Raw genomic sequence first — 21,101 nt, forward strand, 5'->3', positions numbered from 1 at the left:
GTGTACCAGGCTAGTGTCGTAGATGCCAATTCAAGATGGTCTCGAATCCATTTCAATGCCTTATGGGTCTACCACTTACACACACACACACTCTCACTCTCTGCAGTGAACTTTTAATGAAATAGCAGGTATGTACCGAGCCATGCTGTACAGCCTGGGCTGTGTCAGCCTGGAGAGAGACTCTGTGATTACTGTTCTCTGCATCACACTGCTGCCTCCCTCCCTCCCGCTTAATGTTAACAGCTCCATAAAGAAGAGCTGGGACAGACGTAGCCTAGCTAGTGTTGCATAGGCCTGTTATTATGATATAAGCCTAATGAGCAGAACACCTCAGAATCAGAATAAGCTCTGTAACCTTCCTGTCACCCAGCCCTACACCCATACTGGCTTTATAAACATGACTCCTTTCTGAAAACACTAATTAGTTATATTGAGTCCTTTATCAGACGTTGGTTTCATTTCCACAGAGACTTCCAATACGTGCAGGAGATAAAAACAGTCGGAAATCTCACACGCATAGGGGTTCACAAAGAATATGTGTGAAACTAGTCAGTGCATGGTTAGAGACCACATTCACACTAATATGTCAGGTATTAGCACACACACTGGTGTGTCAGAAGACCAGGAATAGCAACAGTGTGATTGTGTGAGAGCACGCGTGTGTGTACACTAGTGATTGCACGTGATAGAGTAGTTGTGTGTATGTGTGTGTGTGTGTACACTAGTGATTGCACGTGATAGAGTAGTTGTGTGTGTGTGTGTATATACAGTCGTGGCCAAAAGTTTTGAGAATGACACAAATATTAATTTTCACAAAGTCTGCTGCCTCAGTTTGTATGATGGCAATTTGCATATACTCCAGAATGTTATGAAAAGCGATCAGATGAATTGCAATTAATTGCAAAGTCCCTCTTTGCCATGCAAATTAACTAAATCCCCCAAAAACATTTCCACTGCATTTCAGCCCTGCCACAAAAGGACCAGCTGACATCATGTCAGTGATTCTCTCGTTAACACAGGTGTGAGTGTTGACGAGGCTGGAGATCACTCTGTCATGCTGATTGAGTTCGAATAACAGACTGGAAGCTTCAAAAGGAGGGTGGTGCTTGGAATCATTGTTCTTCCTCTGTCAATCAAGGTTACCTGCAAGGAAACACGTGCCTTCATCATTGCTTTGCACAAAAAGGGCTTCACAGGCAAGGATATTGCTGCCAGTAAGATTGCACCTAAATCAACCATTTATCGGATCATCAAGAACTTCAAGGAGAGCGGTTCAATTGTTGTGAAGAAGGCTTCAAGGCGCCCAAGAAAGTCCAGCAAGCGCCAGGACCGTCTCCTAAAGTTGATTCAGCTGCGGGATTGGGGCACCACCAGTACAGAGCTTGCTCAGCAATGGCAGCAGGCAGGTGTGAGTGCATCTGCACACACAGTGAGGTGAAGACTTTTGGAGGATGGCCTGGTGTCAAGAAGGGCAGCAAAGAAGCCACTTCTCTACAGGAAAAACATCAGGGACAGACTGATATTTTGCAGAATGTACAGGGATTGGACTGCTGAGGACTGGGGTAAAGTTATTTTCTCTGATGAATCCCCTTTCCGATGTTTGGGGCATCTGGAAAAAAGCTTGTCCGGAGAAGACAAGGTGAGAGCTACCATCAGTCCTGTGTCATGCCAACAGTAAAACATCCTGAGACCATTCATGTGTGGGGTTGCTTCTCAGCCAAGGGAGTGGGCTCACTCACAATTTTGCCTAAGAACACAGCCATGAATAAAGAATGGTACCAACTCATCCCCCGAGAGCAACTTCTCCCAACTATCCAGGAACAGTTTGGTGATGAACAATGCCTTTTCCAGCATGATGGAGCACCTTGCCATAAGGTAAAAGTGATAACTAAGTGGCTCGGGGAACAAAACATTGATATTTTGGGTCCATGGCCAGGAAACTCCCTAGACCTTAATCCCATTGAGAACTTGTGGTCAATCCTCAAGAGGCAGGTGGACAAACAAAAACCCACAAAGTCTGACAAACTCCAAGCATTGATTATGCAAGAATGGGCTGCCATCAGTCAGGATGTGGCCCAGAAGTTAATTGACAGCATGCCAGGGCAGATTGCAGAGGTCTTGAAAAAGAAGGGTCAACACTGCAAATATTGACTCTTTGCATCAACTTCATGTAATTGTCAATAAAAGCCTTTGACACTTATGAAATGCTTGTAATTAATCTTCAGTATTCCATAGTAACATCTGACAAAAATATCTAAAGACACTGAAGCAGCAAACTTTGTGAAAATTAATATTTGTCATTCTCAAAACTTGCGGCCACGACTGTACTAGTGATTGCTGTGTGTGTGTACGTGATAGAGTAGTTGTGTGTGTGTGTACACACTAGTGATTGCTGTGAGTGTGTACGTGATAGATGGAGTAGTTGTGTGTGTGTGTGCGTGTGTGTGTGTGTGTGTGTGTACACACTAGTGATTGCTGTGAGTGTGTACGTGATAGATGGAGTAGTTGTGTGTGTGTGTGTGTGTACACTAGTGATTGCTGTGAGTGTGTACGTGATAGATGGAGTAGGTGTGTGTGTGTGTGTACACTAGTGATTGCTGTGAGTGTGTACGTGATAGATGGAGTAGGTGTGTGTGTGTGTGTGTGTGTGTGTACACTAGTGATTGCTGTGAGTGTGTACGTGATAGATGGAGTAGTTGTGTGTGTGTGTGTGTGTGTGTGTGTGTGTGTGTGTGTGTACACTAGTGATTGCTGTGAGTGTGTACGTGATAGATGGAGTAGTTGTGTGTGTGTGTGTGTGGAGGTCTCTGCATAGCCTTCATAGGGTATACTGTATACTACACATGAATGATTGATATCACAAGGTCTGTGATGTTTGTGTCTATAGGCTAGGCTTTATGTTTTGCCCACATTGAGATCTAAAGGAGCCCTCACCGTGAAGCGGGCCTTTCAAGCAGCGTTCTCTAACGAGGCACCACCTCACACTCCTACAAACACGCAGTGACAGTCCTCCTACCCTCAGCTAATGACCGTCGACTGTAAACAGACCACACTTGCTTAATTGGCCTTTCAGGGGTGTGGCATCGATAACCACTAGCGGCCCTCCACAGGCTAATATCTAGGCCTATATCTGAATCCAGATGTCAGGTCTAGTTTTTGTTCTTTTACTACTTGGACAAAAAATGTTTGTCCAAGTAGTAAAATAACATTTTTTTTAATTTTTATTCAGCAATACCAAGAATTCAGCCCAAAAATATATAATTGCAGAAATCCCAATTATTCCCCCAAATAAAAAAATCAGTTCCAACGTATTCCCACAAATAAATATGTGAACGTGTCTCAGTGCAAATAAGGTATGACATTTTTATTTTCAAATACAAATCTCTTTTTGGGCTTAGTTGTGGTCAATTTGCAGTGTCAAATTAATATAATTATGTTCCGCCCCCCCACCCCCCCCAAAAGAAAATCAGCCCGTGGCTGAATCTAGTTGCTTACCCCCATGTTAGGCCTTGCTAAATGTTAAAGCTACAATATTTAATGTTTTGAGCAACCTTACCAAATTCACATAGAAATGTGAGTTATAGATCTGTCATTCTCAATAAAAGCAAGTCTAGGAAGCAGTATAATCGGTTCTGTGTGTGGTATTTCTATGTTTCCTATTGTTGAGTTAGATTTTTGTATCTTTTACTATTGGTTTTGAACACCAGCTTCAAACAGTTGAAAATACATTATTTTTGGTTATAGAATTGTTTTTTTTAACCGCATTTGAGATTATATGGTGGAGCGATTTATACATATTGCACCTTTAACCGGGGCTCCATAAACATCCACAGGAATGAGGGCAAAGATGCATGAGCACCTGCTATCTTCTATTGGAAAGATAGGGTGGCAGCTGTCTTAGGTATTTGTCTCACAACAGCAACCTAGCCGACAATGGCAACTATTTTCCTTGTCAGTCAGAGGGAGAGGGGAGGGTGCCCCAATGCCCCCGCCAGGACAATGCTGTAACTCTGTCTGGTGGTTGTTGCACAAGCCCTATCATTTACAGCTCTCTGGGTAAACTGAGTGACCCGGCACATGTGGTGCAAGTCAGAACAGCTGAAGAGGCTGGGCAGAGGCCCACAGAGAGAGAGAGAGAGAATGATTAGAGAGACATGGAGATAAATAAAGATAAGGGAGATTGAAGAGTGAAAGGGAGAGAGAGAGAGAGAGAGAGAGAGAGAGAGAGAGAGAGATATATAGAGGGATGCATGGAGAAAGAGAGCGGAGTAGGAGAGGGATAGAGAAAAAAGGGAGGAAGGGAAAGAGGGAAGAATGACAGAGTGAGAAACCTAGCAGCAACAAAGCCAGAAGCCAACGTTCGCCCACACTTCTCCATTACAGTCAGGCTGCACATTCTGATGGTCACAGAGAGGGGAATAAACAACATAACACCAGAAAGACATACAGAAAGCCCAAGATTGTAACTGGGGACTGGAGGGGGGAATTCAAAACAAAGGAGAGAAATGAGAGAGTGCAATAGAAAGAGAGACAGAGTGAAAAGAAACCCTAGAAAGAGAGAGGGTGCTTGGAGGCCTAACACCCATCAATAACACTGCAACACTATCTTCATCTCCCTATAAAAACGCCAAAGCTGGAGTCTCTCCTCTCTTCCCTTTCAGACGGCATCTTTAAGCCCCACTGCCTGTGTGCCAAAAGTGACAGCTGCAGAGGGGAGAGCTGGCCCAGGGAGGGTACTGCCAATGGGGGGAGAGGAGAAGAGAGGGGAGAGAGACTAAGACACACAAAGCCCAAACCAGTGTCTTCAATTATGGTTAGTGTTCTGTGGAATTCCTACTCACTTCCAGGTAGAAGTTGCCCACTCCCCTAACCACATACAGTATATATACACAAGTATGTGGACATCCCTTCAAATTAGTGGAGTCGGCTATTTCAGCTACACCCATTGCTGACAGGTGTATACAATCGAGCACACAACCAATGCAATCTCCATAGCCAAACATTGGCAGTAGAATGGCCTTACTGAAGAGCTCAGTGACTCAACATGGCACTGTCAGAGGATGCCACCTTTTCAACAAGTCTGTTCATCAAATTTCTGCCCTGCTAGAGCTGCCACGGTTAACTGTAAGTGCTGTTATTGTGAAGTGGAAACGTCTAGGCGCAACAATGGCTCAGCCGATAAGGGATAGGCCACACAAGCTCACAGAATGGGACTGCCGAGTGCCGAAGCAAGTAGCGTGTAAAAATCATCTGTCCTCGGTTGCAACACTCACTTCAGAGTTTGAAACTGCCTATGGAAACAACGTCAACACAAGAACTGTTCACCGAGAGCTTAAAAACCTCTTACATCTAGATGTTCCGCTAGCGGAACGCCTCGCCAATATCCAATGATAGGGCGTGGCGCGAATTACAAACTCCTCAAAAATCCAAAAACTATTTTACACCATTTTAAAGACAAGACTCTCCTTTATCTAACCACATTGTTCGATTTCAAAAAGGCTTTACAACGAAAGCAAAACATTAGATTATGTCAGGAGAGTACCCAGCCAGAAATAATCAGACACCCATTTTTCAAGCTAGCATATAATGTCACAAAAACCAAAACCACAGCTAAATGCAGCACTAACCTTTGATGATCTTCATCAGATGACACTCCTAGGACATTATGTTATACAATACATGCATGTTTTGTTCAATCAAGTTCATATTTATATCAAAAACCAGCTTTTTACATTAGCATGTGACGTTCAGAACTAGCAAACATACCGAAAACTTCCGGTGAATTTACTAAATTACTCACGATAAACGTTCACAAAAAACATAAATTATTTTAAGAATTATAGATACAGAACTCCTTTATGCAATCACGGTGTCCGATTTTAAAATAGCTTTTCGGTGAAAGCACATTTTGCAATATTCTGAGTAGATAGCCCGGCCATCACAGGCTAGCTATTTTGACACCCACCAAGTTTGGCACTCACCAAACTCAGATTTACTATAAGAAAAATTGGATTACGTTTGCTGTTCTTTGTCAGAATGCACTCCCAGGACTTCTACTTTACACCCAATGTTGTTTTGGTTCCAAATAATCCATAGTTATATCCAAATAGCTGCGTTTGTTCTTGCGTTCAAGACACTAACCAAAGGGTGACGCGCCGGCGCATATCGTGACAAAAAATGTCAAAATATTCCATTACCGTACTTCGAAGCATGTCAAACGCTGTTTAAAATCAATTTTTATGCGATTTTTCTCGTAAAATAGCGATAATATTCAGACCGGGAGACGTTGTTTTCGTTCAAAGACTGAAAGAAGAAAATGGTGACTTCACGCGCACGCCCGTGTCATTGTTCTCAGATCGACCACTATCCAAATGCGCTACTGTTTTCCGCCCAGGGCCTGCAGAGTCATCATTCCTCGTTCTGGCGCCTTCTGAGAGCCTATGGGAGCCTTAGAAAATGTCACGTTAAAGCAGAGATCCTCTGTTTTCGATAAAGAGGCTATAGAAGGCCAAGAAATGGTCAGACAGGGCACTTCCTGTATGGAATCTTCTCAGGTTTTGGCCTGCCATATGAGTTCTGTTATACTCACAGACACCATTCAAACAGTTTTAGAAACTTTAGGGGGTTTTCTATCCAAATCAAACAATTATATGCATATTCTAGTTTCTGGGCAGGAGTAATAACCAGATTAAATCGGGTACGTTTTTTATCCGGCCGTGAAAATACTGCCCCCTAACCTAAACAGGTTAACAAAATGGGTTTCCATGGCCGAGCAGACACACACAAGCCTAACATCACCATGCGCAATGCCAAACGTGGCTGGAGTGGTGAAAAACTCACCACCATTTGACTCTGGAGCAGTGGAAACACGTTCTCTGGAGTGATGAATCACGCTTCACCATCTGGCAGTCCGACAAAGGAATCTGGGTTTGGAGAATGCCAGGAGAACGCTACCTGCTCGAATGCATAGTGCCAACTGTAAAGTTTGGTGGAGGAGGAATAATGGTCTGGGATTGTTTTTCATGGGTTGGGCTAGGCCCCTTATTTCCAGTAAAAAGGGAAATCTTAACACTACAGTATACAATGACATTCTCAACGATTCTGTGCTTCAAACTTTGTGGCAACAGTTTGGGGAAGGCCCTTTCCTGTTTCAGCATGACAATGCTCCTGTGTACAAAGCGAGGTCAATATAGAAATGATTTGTCGAGATCAGTGTGGAAGAACTTGACTGGCCTGCACAGAGCCCTGACCTCAACCCCATCAAATACCTTTGGGATGAATTGGAAACCTGGTCTGCGAGCCAGCACTAATAGCCCAACATTAGTGCCCGACCTCACTAATGCTGTTGTGGCTGAATGGAAGCAAGTCCCCGCAGCAATATTCCAACATCTAGCGGAATGCCTTCCCAGAAGAGTAAAGGCTGTCATAGCAGCAAAGGGGGGAACCAACTCCATTTTAATGCCCATGACTTTTGAATGAGATGTTCGACGAGCAGGTGCCCACATACTCTTGGTCAAGTAGTTATCTTTGATCAGACTCCCTGACCCCCAATCATAACCTTAATCATAAGGGGTATGAAAAGATATTGGCACCTAGTGCCTGTATTAGTGGGTTTAGCCTTCTTCCATCCATTCAGTATTGATAAAAGGCTTTTCAAACACATTATACATCACACGCTACATTAGTATAATGACAGGTCTGACTATAAGTGGTGATCACATCAGGGGTGCGGCTAGAGGGATGAAGGGAGGAGGGCCGGATGGGAGAGCAGCAGGGTCCCGGTGGGAGGCTTACGTAAACAAAGAAAGTGCCTCACCATGTGGGCAGCGGTGCTTGATCATGACTTCAATAACTCTCTCTCTCTATCGCTCTTTCCATCTCTCCCTATTGGCTGGAACCCTACTGGAAAGGCTTTTTATAAATAGAGAACGCAGAGCGACTCATAGGGCTACCTGCTAACCTTGGAGTGAACAATAAAACCCACGCACACAGAGAGCTCTTGGACTGAGGGCTGAGCCAAGCTGGTTTTCAAAGGCTTTCCTGCTCTTTTATAGAAGGCGCTCAGTGATTTCCATGGTGAACCAAAGCTACAGGTCCAGTAGTCACCATGAAGTAAGGTCATGGTGAGAGACTAAAACCTGACCTTTGGTGGCAGCCATTTTGTCACCCGCCTTGAAGTGGACGACCCTGCCCCCTGGCCCCGTTACATCACTGAGGACGGTCAGCAGTGTGTGCTGATTGACGACCAGCAGAGGTGATGGGCGGTACAATGCATGATGCTGGTGTAACCATGGCCAGTCATGTGGTGTCATGTAACTGAGAAGATCCAGCAGTCAGTCAGTGTTCACAGCCTTGGACCACCAGTCAGAAGTCTTATCGGAGTTAATGGTTTACATATGAATGTCCACTAACATTACACACATACTTCTGCTCTGGTAATCTGCAGCCAGCTCCACATGGACCGGGCAAACAGAGAAAAGGTCTACTCAGGAGCTTGGCAACCCATTATGTGTCTGTCTGTCTCACTGGTGAGCTAGTGATTGTGAGTGTTCTGCTTGTATACAGTTGCACTGCCCATGCACTGTCCCATTTGGCTAGTTATAATGAATAAAATAATTGGATTCTAGCCATGTAGGTCTAATTGAGCACTGTTGAAGAGAATGGCTAGTTGAATCGAAGAGCAGTCATCGTAAAAAGCACCAGAGTGAACTGGAGGCTGTCAGCACGCAGCCTACGGGCTTTAGTGAAGTTAGGCTAACTCAAACGCAGTAGACACACCCAGTCTGCTTGCAATCAGCTGAGCTCGACCTTACTTCAATGGAAAACCAGATAAGGAATTACCTGGACATCGTAAAGTGCCACAATGTTCTCATGTTGAAGTTCCTGGGAAAAGTAATGAAGAAAGAAGCACATTAGTGATGCATTAGCTACTGTACTGTTGATGTGACGACTGGCTTCTATTTACATTTATAACAAGGAAGTCAAGGCCTTTCAGTCAAACATGCTGACTGATGGAGGATCGATGTTAACTCATTCTTTAAATATGTTTCCAAGATAAATGACAAGTAATTAGGTTAAGCATACTACTCACCTTGAGGATTTTGATTTCCTTGCCAAGCAGGATCTGGGACTTGGAGAGGTTCTTCTTGTTAATGCTCTTGACGGCCACCTCCCAATCAGTCTTCTGCAGATGGAGCAAGGAGAGAAATAAAGAACAATTAGTTAAAATCCCTTTAGATGTGTTCAGTTCCCCCATCACGCACACTAATGTTAAGGGAAGTGTTTGTGCATGTGTGTGTGTAAAGCCTAGGCCAGCTGGCCTATAATTGCTTTTTGTGCACTGTGCATCATTGTTTGTGAGAGAGATGCAGGGGAAGAGAGGACATCTTAGACATTAAATCAACACAGGTTTCTTGGGTTTCAATCAGATAGGCCTCTGTGACACTGAATGACAAAACAGTCAAAAGAATACTAGAACACCGAGTTATCATGTGAGGTAGCCCACTTCCACTAAAACCTGAGCGAGAGACCTATTTTCTACTCAAGTTTAGAGAGACCATTTCCATGTTTTCTTTATTCACATGAGCCCTTAGTGTGACTGAGTAGCCTATAAAAAAATGACTATTCAAGCTCACAAGACTCAAAATGCTTGATTTCTTTGCCCTTGAGCTAGAGACACTGAGCTTGGACAATGACCGCAACTAGCCTAAATTGCTAGGCTAGGTGGAATGGATGGTGCATTGTAAGACTTTCCGAGAGCAATTCTATGAATAAAAAGGGCTGCTGCTTTCCAAATGAATCTAGGTTAATAGGAGAGGTTTTAATTCTGTGTTGTAATTGGCTCTGCCGCTAGGCAGGGTTCTACTGGTAGTAGCACAGGGAGGCAGCACGTGACAGCATGCCCCAGCCAACTGTGGCATATACCAGCATGCCCCAGCCAACCGTGGCATATATCAAGGCAGTGCAGCAAACAGAAACCCCATACAATAGAATCACCCCATCGGCCTATGGTGTAATGCTGAGCAGAGGGTGGTGGGTATTGTTTGCACCAAATCAAGTTAATGACCAGTCTCCTGCTATGATAACACAGAGACAGTCAGAGAGACTGAAGGGCAAAGTAAGCACTTTCCATTGGACTTTTTTTTATTAGTTAGATGTAAAATTGCACAACTAAGATATCCTCTGCCAATTTCTTCAGTTATCTTAAATTATTTTGAGGAAGTGCGTAATGGCTACGGTGCCTCAAGATGGACTGTTGCTGTTTTTTTTCTGTTTTTTCAAGTGAAGGTCTTTTAAGGGAGTATGTGAGCACACTCGTTCGGTTCAACTATAAGGTGCCAGTCGAACCAAAGCATGTGGAAGCCTTTAATGTCAGCAACATAGGGATGGGCATCTCTCCCTTTCAAGGCCATTCGATACACATCTAGACACATGGGCTCCGATACTGGAACAATATGTTTTAGTTTGAAATGATTTGGTGCAATTCGGTTTGACTAGAGAATTAATTGATGTCATTCAGTTTGATGCGATATGATGCACAAACATACATTTTCCATTCTAAATGAAAATCTTCTGCTGATGGAGCTCCTGAGCTGGGCCTCTGAGCTGGGCCTCTCTGAGCTGGATCTGTCTGAGCTGACTAAATCACCATCACCTACTAATTAACTTGTTGTTTTTGCAGATTAAAAGTTTGAGCTCGTAACATATCAATATTTATCGTTTACACAAATTAGCTATGGCATTACCAACTTTACCCTTTCTTAAAATTAGCATATACACTGATTGTTTAAAGCAAAACTACCAAAACTATTGCTGACGTTGAACCAGAACAATCCAAATAAAATCTATTGTAAGCCCCTTTCAGCAGGTATAGCCCGATGAGGCTCCCGAGTGGCGCAGCGGTCTAAGGCACTGCATCACAGTGCTAGAGGCGTCACTACAAACCTTGGTTCGATTCCAGGCTGTATCACAACCGGCCGTGATTGGGAGTCCCATAGGGCGGCGCACAATTGGCCTAGCCTCGTCCGGGTTTGGCCCGGGGTAGGCAGTCATTGTAAATAATAATTTGTGCTCAAGGGCACGTCGACAGATTTTTCACTCTGGGATTCGAACCCGCAACTTTTCAGCCACTGTCCCAACGCTCTTAACCACTAGGCTATCTGCCGCCCTGACTACACTATGTAAGACAAAACCCACAAAGAAAAGACAACAGGCAAATGCATATGTGATCTCAATAGTGACGGCATGGCTAGTTCAAACTGCAGGACTTTGTGAATAGATCACAGGAGACTAAGTGAGAGGCAATAATGAATAAAGATGTTCATACATGCACGTGTATCTGTAGTGAGTGTTCTCACTACAGATTCTAAATTGCACTAGATCCTTTAAGACAAAATCCAGAATAGAAAAGACAATACGCAAACGCATATGATATCCCAATGTCAAAATCTGGGATTTGCAAATGGCAGCCAGTGGGCCGCATGAAGGCCCTCGGATCAATTTCCAATTAGGAACTCATTCGGGGTCTCAACTTACTGTTGCAAGTTACAATATATCATGTGCAATTTCTAAATTTGGATGTGCATTAGCATTCTCTCTTGTTATGTACAGTGCCTTTGGAAAGTCTTCACACCCCTTGACATTTGCCACATTTTGTGTATTAAAGATAAACATAAATAACTTATTTACATAAATATTCAGACCCTTTGCTATGAGACTCGAAATTGAGCTCAGGTGCATCCTGTTTCCATTGATCATCCTTGAGATGTTTCTATAACTTGATTGGAGTCCACCTGTGGTAAATTCAATTGATTGGACATGATTTGGAAAGGCACAAATGTCTATACAAGAGCCCACAGTTGACAGTGCATGTCAGAGAAAAAAAACAAGCCATGGAGGTCGAAGGAATTGTCCGCAGGACTGGGGAAGGGGGAAGGGTACCAAAACAGTTCTACAGCATTTAAGGTCCCCAAGAACACAGTGGCCTCCATTCTTAAATGGAAGAAGTTTGGAACCACCAAGACTCTTCCCCGAGCTGGCCACCTGGCCAAACTGAGCAATCGGGGGAGAAGGGCCTTGGTGAGGGAGGTTACCAAGAACCTGATGGTCACTCTGACAGAGCTCTAGAGTTCCTCTGTGGAGATGGAAGAACCTCCAGAAGGACAACCATCTCTGAAGCACTCCACCAATCAGGCCTTTATGGTAGAGTGGCCAGACGGAAGCCACGGATGCGGGTACACAGACCAGCGAGTAACTGTGGCCCCAGATTTTTTGGTGGCCCCCACCCCATCAGAGTTGCCCATCCCTGATCTAAACAGTGACGGCAGGGCTAGTTCAAACTGCAGTAGGATGCTTAAAAGATGAGGCAATTCATCAGCCCTGTTAAAAGTGGACCTGGCATCATGTGATTGGAATATTTATAACCCTGCCTCAGCATGCCTTCTATTTATAGGATTATTTCCACCTAGGCTAGGAGATGGAGGACAGACAGAATGGGATGTTATTGGTGCTTGCATTTTAACCAGCTCAAGAACATCATTGAAGGAAGGATATCAGGTCAAATACCGGTACACTGGTAGTACACACAGCTTCAAATGTACACAAAATTTAGCTGCTATGTTCTGGTCACAGGCAAACGCATAGGGCTAGGTACAGTATGAACATAAGCTACACCCCAGCTCAGGCTCCTCAATAACAGTGAAATGTACAATACTATGGTGTTACCATGACAACCCAGCAATGACACTATACTGTAGGTGTCCCTATAATGCACGTGTCAAACATAAGGCCCGCGTGCAGAACCCGGCCCATGACACATTTCTATCCGGCCCACGCAGTGATTTGGGTTGTCAATTTATTTCGGCCTGCTTCCATACCGCTCGCGATGCGCTGCAGTACAAGTCCCAGCAGGCACTGCCAACGTGCTGCACGCCAAGCGGTAGTGCATTGTCACACACACACACACCCCTTCATATACACCCCTTCTCCCAGACCCACACACACACAAGCTAGCCAGTGCGCTGTATCATCATGAATGCCACTGACCTAATCTTCTACCAGACCGAAAGTTTAAACTGTTGTAGGCTAAATGTCCATGCCAAGTGTTGGTTCTAACAGTTCATTGCTGTAGCACACAGAATTTTATCTTGGTTGTCAAAAAGTTACAAGATAAAGGATTCACACGCGGGTATAAGTTACTACTAAAGGACAATAGGACACATAATGAGTATAAATGAGTCAACAGTTGAGTTATCTACTTCATGAAATTACAGCCTGATGCGCTTGCGTCAATGAATTGAAAGTCAATCGCGCTGCTTTCGTGTGTCCACAGTGGAGGGAAAGTGTACAGACACATGCCACAGTCCTAGCTATGCTACTACACTGAACAAAAATAAACGAAACATGCAACAATTTCAAAGATTTTACTGAGTTACAGTTCATATAAGTAAATCAGTCAATTTAAATAAATTCATTAGGCCCTAATCTATGGATTTCACATAACTGGAAATACAGATATGCATCTGCTGGTCACAGGTACAAAAAAAAAGGTTGGGGCGTGGGATCATAAAATGGGCCTCAGGATCTCTGTCCATTCAAATTGTCATCAATAAAATTAAATTGTGTTCATTGTCCGTAGCTTAAGCCTGCCCATACCATAACCCCACCATGGGGCACTCTGTTCACAAGGATGACATCAGCAAACCTCTCGCCCACACGATGCCATACACGCTGGTCTCAGACACTCCCGCAGGTGAAGAAGCCGGATGTGGAGGACCTGGGCTGGCGTGGTTACACATGGTCTGCAGTTGTGAGGCGGTTGTAGGTACTGCTAAATTCTCAAAAAAACGACGTTGGAGGCGGTTTGTGGTCGAGAAATGAACATTAAATTCTCTGGAAACAGCTCTGGTGGACATTCCTGCAGTCAACATGTCAATTGCACGCTCCCTCAACTTGAGACATCTGTGGTATTGTGTTGTGTGACAAAACGGCACATTTTTGAGTGGCCTTTTATTGTCCCCAGCACAAGGTGCACCTTTGTAATGATCACGCTGTTTAATTAGCTTCTTGATATGCCACACCTGTCAGGTGGTCACTAACAAGGATGTAAAAAAATGTGTGTACAGAATGAGAGAAACACTATTTTTGTGCATATGGAACATTTCTGGGGTCTTATTTCAGCTCATGAAACATGGTACCAACACTTTACATGTTGCGTTAATATTTTTGTTCAGTGTTAAAATGTTGCAGTCTGGCTTTGGTTTTTAAAGTTTGACAACTAATAACCAAAAAACAAAACGCCATGCAGATGCGAAACATGAAGGCCTATTACAAAAACATTTGAGCAGTAGCCTAGGCTGGACACTCAACAAAGTAATACATTTTGAGTGCACCATACATCAATGCTGCATTCAACAGCACTTGTGATCCATGCAGTGCAAAAATAAATAAATAAATAAATAAATAAATATATATATATATATGATTCAAGTTAAACTGTTAGAACAACCTAGCAACATTTTGTTATTTGGAGTTATTCTATACTTTTTGATTAAGGTCACAGCATATTATGCAGATCTGTAACCATAGCAGCAAAGGCTGGACAAATGTTATTTATATCTTTGTTTTAATATGTTAAAAGGCTATATACAGCATCCTATGTACATAAGTGGACATTTAAAAAAAAAGGGAGATATTTAAAAAATAAAATAAAATAAAAACAATGGCCAGAGTTGGGTCGAAGTTGTATGCATGTTTTTTTGTAAAATGTCTGGCCCGCAAATTTCTTATGTTTTATCAATATAGCGGATTGAGTTTGACACCCCTGCTATTGTATCCATATTTTCTTAACGTTAACATACAGTACCTTAACCGTTGGCGTAGGTACCGATTCATAATCTTTGCATACTGATATTCTCTTCACACAGAATAATTCAATACAATATACAGCTCTGGTGGACATCAATACTGTTGATTGTGATGGCACCGAAGACCACGGCTGATGTTTTACATTCTCCCAACCAATTGTGCTATTTTTTTGCGTTTTGTGTAACTTATTTTTTTTACTTATTGTGTACATAATGTTGCTGCCACCATCTCTTATGACCGAAAATAACTTCTCACCGCGTAATGGAAGAAACTTTTTCCTTTAACGAGTCCGACGAGAAGGATATCCTGCTTTCACTGGAACGGGCCCAGATCCACACTTTTTTGCATGAAGAAAAGTCGCCGGAAAAGAGGCCGCAGATCGGGCACCCTTCTGAGAATCCGGCGGTGAGCGAGTAAACTCCCATTGCCTTCCATTTCTCTTGCTAACGTACAATTATTGGAAAATAAAATTGATGACCTACGATTAAGATTATCCTACCAACAGGACATTAAAAACTGTAACATCTTATGTTTCACCGAGACGTGGCTGAACGAAGATACGGACAACATAGAGCTAGCGGGATTTTCCATGCACCGGCAGAACAGAGACACTACCTCTGGTAAGACAGGGTGGGGGTGTGTGTCATTTTGTCAATAACAGCTGGTGCGCGATGTCTAATATTAATGAAGTCTCAAGGTATTGCTAGCCTGAGGTAGAGTACCTTATGATAAGCTGTAGACCACACTATCTACCAAGAGATTTCTCATCTGTATTATTCGTAACCATCTATTTACCACCACAGACAGATGCTGGCACGAAGACCTCCCTCAACCAACTCTAAGGCCATAAGAAAAGAAGAACATGCTCACCCAGAAGCGGCGCTCCTAGTGGCTGGGGACTTTAATGCAGGGAAACTTAAATCAGTTTTACCAAATTTTTACCTGCATGTCAAATGTGCAACCAGGGAAAAAAATAAATCCTAGCTCACCTTTACTCCACACACAGAGATACATACATAGCTCTCCCCCGCCCTCCATTTGGCAAATCTGACCATAATTCTATCCTCCTGATTCCTGCTTACAAGCAAAAGCTCAAGCAGGAAGTACCAGTGACTCGCTCAATACGGAACTGGTCAGATGACGCGGATGCTACGCTACAGGACTGTTTTGCTAGCACATCAATAAGTGCATCGATGACGTCATCCCACAGTGACTGTACGTACATATCCCAACCAGAAGCCATGGATTACAGGCAACATCTGCCGCTTTCAAGGAGCGGGAGACTAACCCGGACGCTTATAAGAAATCCCCCTATGCCCTCAGATGAACCATAAAACAAGCAAAGCGTCAATATAGGATTAAGATTAAATCCTACTACACTGGCTCTGATGCTCGATGGATGTGGCAGGGCTTGAAAACTATTATGGATTACAAAAGGAAACCCAGACGCGAGCTTCCCAGTGACGTGAGCCTACCAGACGAGCTAAATACCTTTTACGCTCACTTCGAGGCAAGCAACACTGAAGCATGCACAAGAGCACCAGCTGTTCTAAGTGACTGTGCGATAACACTCTTGGTAGTCAATGTGCATAAAACCTTTAAACAGGTCAACATTCACAAAGCCGCTGGTCCAGACGGATTACCAGGACGTGTACTCAAAGCATGTGCGGACCAACTGTCAGGTGTCTTCCCTGACATTTTCAACCTCTCCCTGACAGAGTCTATAATACCTACATGTTTCAAGCAGACCACCATAGTCCCTGTGCCCAAGGAAGCGAAGGTAACCTGCCTAAATGATGGCTTGTCATGGCTCACATCAACAGCATCCTCCCGGACACCCTAGACCCACTCCAATTCGCATACCGCCCCAACAGATCCACAGATGACGCAATCTCAATTGCACTCCACACTGCCCTTTCTCACCTGGACAAAAGGAACACCTATGTGAGCATGTTCATTGACTACAGCTCAGCGTTCAATACCATAGTGCCCACGAAGCTCATCACTCAGCTAAGGACTCTGGGACTAAAGACCTCCCTCTGCAACTGGATCCTGGACTTCCTGACGGGCTGCCCCAGGTGGTAAGAGTAGGCAACAGCACATCTGCCACGCTGATCCTTAACACTGGGGGCCGTCAGGGGTGTGTACTTAGTCCCCTCCTGTACTCCCTGTTCACCCACGACTGAGTGGCCAAACACGACTCCAACACCATCATTAAGTTTGCTGACAACACAACAGTGGTAGGCCTGATCAACAACGATGAGACGGCCTATAGGGAGGAGGTCAGAGAACTGGTAGTGTGGTGCCAGGACAACAACCTCTCCCTCAACGTGAGCAAGACAAAGGAGCTGATCGTGGAATACAGGAAAAGGCAGGCCGAACAGGCCCCCATTACCATCGACGGGGCTGTAGTGGAGCGGGTTGAGAGTTTCAAGTTCCTGGGTGTCCACATCACCAATGAACTATCATGGTCCAAACATACCAAGAGTCGTGAAGAGGGCACGACAAAACCTTTTCCCCTCAGGAGACTGACATGGGTCCCCAGATCCTCAAAAGGTTCTACAGCTGCACCATCGAGAGCATCCTGACCAGTTGCCTCACCACCTGGTATGGCAACTGCTCGGCATCTGACCGTATGGAGCTACAGACGGTAGTGCGGACGGCCCAGTGCATCACTGGGGCCAAGCTCCCTGCTATCCAGGACCTATATAATAGGCGGTGTCAGAGGAAAGCCCATAAAACTGTCAGAGACTCCAGCCACCCAAGTTATAGACTTTTGTCTGCTACCGCACGGCAAGCAGTGCCGGAGCGCCAAGTTTAGGACCAAAAAGCTCCTCAGCAGCTTCTACCCCCAAGCTATGACTGCTGAACAATTCATAAAATCCCCACCGGACAATTTACATTGAACCCCCTCCCTTTTGTACACTGCTGCTACTCGCTGTTTGTTTGTTACCTATGCATAGTCATTTCGCCCCCACCTACATGTACAGATTACCTCAACTAGCCTGTACCCCCGCGCTCTGACTCGGTACCCCCTGTATTTAGCCTCGTTATTGTTATTCTTATTGTGTTACTTTTTATTATAGTCTATGTGGTAAATATTTTCTTCTTCTTGAACTGCACTGTTGGTTAAGGGCTTGTAAGTAAGCATTTCATGGTAAAGTCTACACTTGTTGTATTCGGCGCATGTGACAAATAAAGTGTGATTTAATTTGATACTGCACAGTGGCAATAGGGTAGCATGATGACATCATCCCTTTTTTGTAAAATGTCTGGCCCGCAAATTCCTTGTGTTTTATCAATATGGCTCGTGTGTGAATTTGAGTTTTACACCCCTGTTATTGTATCCATCTTTTCTTAACGTTGACATACCCTCACCATTGGAGTAGCTACCTACTGTATAATGAATCTTTGCATACTGACGTTCTGCTCTCATAGAACAAAAATAATTCAATACTGTACACTACACAGTGGCAATAGGGTAGCATGGTGACATAATCCCTGGATGCATCACACAGTGAGATAGACGTGGAGCAGGCTCAGACATATGTAACATTCTCTCCTCTCTGACCGTCCTTCAGCTGCACCTTGATCAACAGAACACTGTTTGGTCCACATCCCTATCATGGACAGTCACCACAGTCCTGTCAGTCAGTCAAGATGCTTTGTTATCACTGTGAGTGTTTGGCAATCAAGCTAATAGGATGAATGTATCATCACTAGACCGTATCATCACATTCCATTGTTGATATAAAAAAAAAGGATTACATTGATGTGTAGACGATTGCTCATATCATGACTGAAGACAGAGAAAGAAGACCTTGAGGAGGAAAAACAAGCAGACATGCTCCTTTTCCACCTTATCTAGGCTGGCTGGCTACGTCAGCGAGCTATTCATTGCTGTTTGAGTCATCCGTTTCATGAATGAACGGCTCGCATCTCTCTGCACCCAGTACCAGACCATAACGCAAGATTGCACAACATCATCACATGATCGAGGCTTATGAAACACAATAACATGCATGATCAAACATGTATATAACATTGTTATATTTGAATACAGTGAAGACTATGAATGGATAGAATGGATTTAACTGCATCACTATTGTAACTAATATTTATAATGTCTAGTTAGTTGAAGGAAAACTAAACAAAATTTTGCCGAATGACAGTTTATTTACTGCAGTGTAATGCCACTGACATAGATTTATATAAACGTCACTACTCTCACATAACATTATAGAGAAAAAAAAAGAGGAAGGGTGCAAGCAAAGCAACGGGAAAGATGCAGATGCAGACCTTTCATGTTCCAGATAGTTACCTTTCTGTGCCTTCCTTTGAACACCACAGCGAAAGCCCCATGTCCCACCAAGTCCTTTCTGCTGTATTCAAAGTCTCCAACTGTCTCCATTGTCAAAGTAACTGTCCAATTTAGGTCAGGTGTGGAAAGGTTCTTTCTTCAGTGATGCACGTTGAAGGATGCTCTCTTTTGATATCAGAACCCTGGTGCAACAATGTATCCACCCAAACGTTGCTTTAGCTGTCAAGCAAACTAGTGATTGTGGCGTTTTCACAATACAAGTCAGTTTTACAAGGACAAGCGTGCATTCCAGTCCACCTTTGATATTGCCTGAGAAACAGCCAGGTGATGATGTAACTGATCACCTTTAAAATGGGATGCAAAACTGGAGCTAGTGTCAAATTATTTCCTGTCAGTAGCCAAGTACAACAGATTCTGTAATGTTTGACGTTTAACTATTTCCACAATCAGACAATGCAGTCAGCTTTCCGCATGGCTGGACACAATCCCAAGGTACACAATGTCAGTCCCTACTGCCAGCTGTCATTTTCTGACCCAAACTGCTAACGTTATACACTGGCTAGCTACCTAGTTATATGTGCATTTAGTTAGCAAACAAATTAGCTCAAAACTGCTTTGCTTGACATTCTACATGATGTCAAGTATTCTGGATAAAAAGATTGCAAGCTTCAAACACCCACAGACACTTATACTATATAACCAGAGAGTGACATGCTGTGACATGCGTCATGTTGCCCATTGTTGCTAGCAAACAACCATGCTAACAGCATCTTATATACAGTAGCTAGTTAGCTTTAACGTTAGCTTCATACTACCTAAACAGAATAGCAATTGAATTGACGGATCACAATTAGCAATGATCCGATTATCGCAGGTAATTGCAAGAACATCTAAAATACAGGCCCATATATTTTCCTAAAAGGCTATGAAATGCAACACTACTGAGTTTCAATAGAATTCGTGTCAATCAGTTTACTGTCATAATAGTCCTCTGGTGAGATGTTCTATCCAGAAGACGTCTCTCTGCTTGGAAAACATTGACGTTCGTGCGATTGTCTTCAATGTTATCCAAATCGCATCTATTCAAATTCCTTGATTTTCATCATTGGTCATCAAATCTCAGTCACAGGGCAAAAATACTTGGGTCAGCAAGAACATGGTAACCGATTCAAATTCACCTTAAACCGTACAACAAGTACAACCATTGAATGTATGTCCCTTAATACAGTTAATCTGCTAAATTATTTTGGTTTCGTCGTTCCCCTTCCAATCACATTGGCCAAGTACCGCCTTGTCTACAGACATACCCTCCCTACGTCAATACATAACAAATGACGAAAAGAGTACTGTGACAAATCTTTAATTCCATATCCTTCCGCGGACTACATCAATGCGCAATATGCCCTCCGCGACGAAGGATAGTTCCACGATGTCGTAATTTAGGTAATCTGGGATAATCCAGAACTAAAACCTCGTTGTAGCTTTGATTTGAATAAAAACATATGACACATTTCATTGTTATTAATGAAGTAAAACATGTAATTACTTATCTCGCTCCAAAATAACTTCACAGAGTCACACTCATAAACAATGTGTATAAAAGTTTCCCCTACTCCTACTTAATAGTTAATGTCTTTATTTTCTCTGGTCAATTTTACATACACAAAATAAAATAATTTAAATCAGTTCCCAAATGCAATATTTTTTTGTTGCTTGAAATCGAAAATGTACAAACATCTCTAGATTTAGTCAATGACAAAAAAACTAACAATTCATTCTTACAACTGTACCATAGGTTTATACAAATGTAACCCCTGACCTTTTTTGTTTTATTATTTTAATTTGTTTCATAAGAATAAACTGTAATTGTAGTGATGTCCTGTTTATTTGTTACTGTAATTTGAATAATACCAAT

The 21,101-nt window shown here is 43.2% G+C and overlaps 1 protein-coding gene across 2 annotated transcripts in view; it reads right to left on the bottom strand.

The window, feature by feature from the left end:
* LOC106581221 (serine/threonine-protein kinase ULK2) overlaps positions 1–20,514 on the bottom strand; it is a 54,613-nt gene extending 34,099 nt beyond the window's left edge. For both annotated transcript variants that reach the window (XM_014163134.3, XM_014163133.3), the window contains exons 1-3: positions 19,187–20,514; positions 9,092–9,184; positions 8,842–8,883 (exon numbers count right to left, since the gene is read on the bottom strand). In XM_014163134.3, the coding sequence (XP_014018609.1) occupies positions 8,842–8,883; positions 9,092–9,184; positions 19,187–19,276 (225 nt within the window). In that variant the 5' untranslated portion in view covers positions 19,277–20,514. The remainder of the gene's footprint in view (positions 1–8,841; positions 8,884–9,091; positions 9,185–19,186) is intronic.
* Between the last annotated feature and the right edge of the window lie 587 nt (positions 20,515–21,101).

Source organism: Salmo salar, chromosome 20 (genome assembly GCF_965601325.2).
Source record: "Salmo salar chromosome 20, fSalSal1, whole genome shotgun sequence".
NCBI classification, from domain to species: domain Eukaryota; kingdom Metazoa; phylum Chordata; class Actinopteri; order Salmoniformes; family Salmonidae; genus Salmo; species Salmo salar.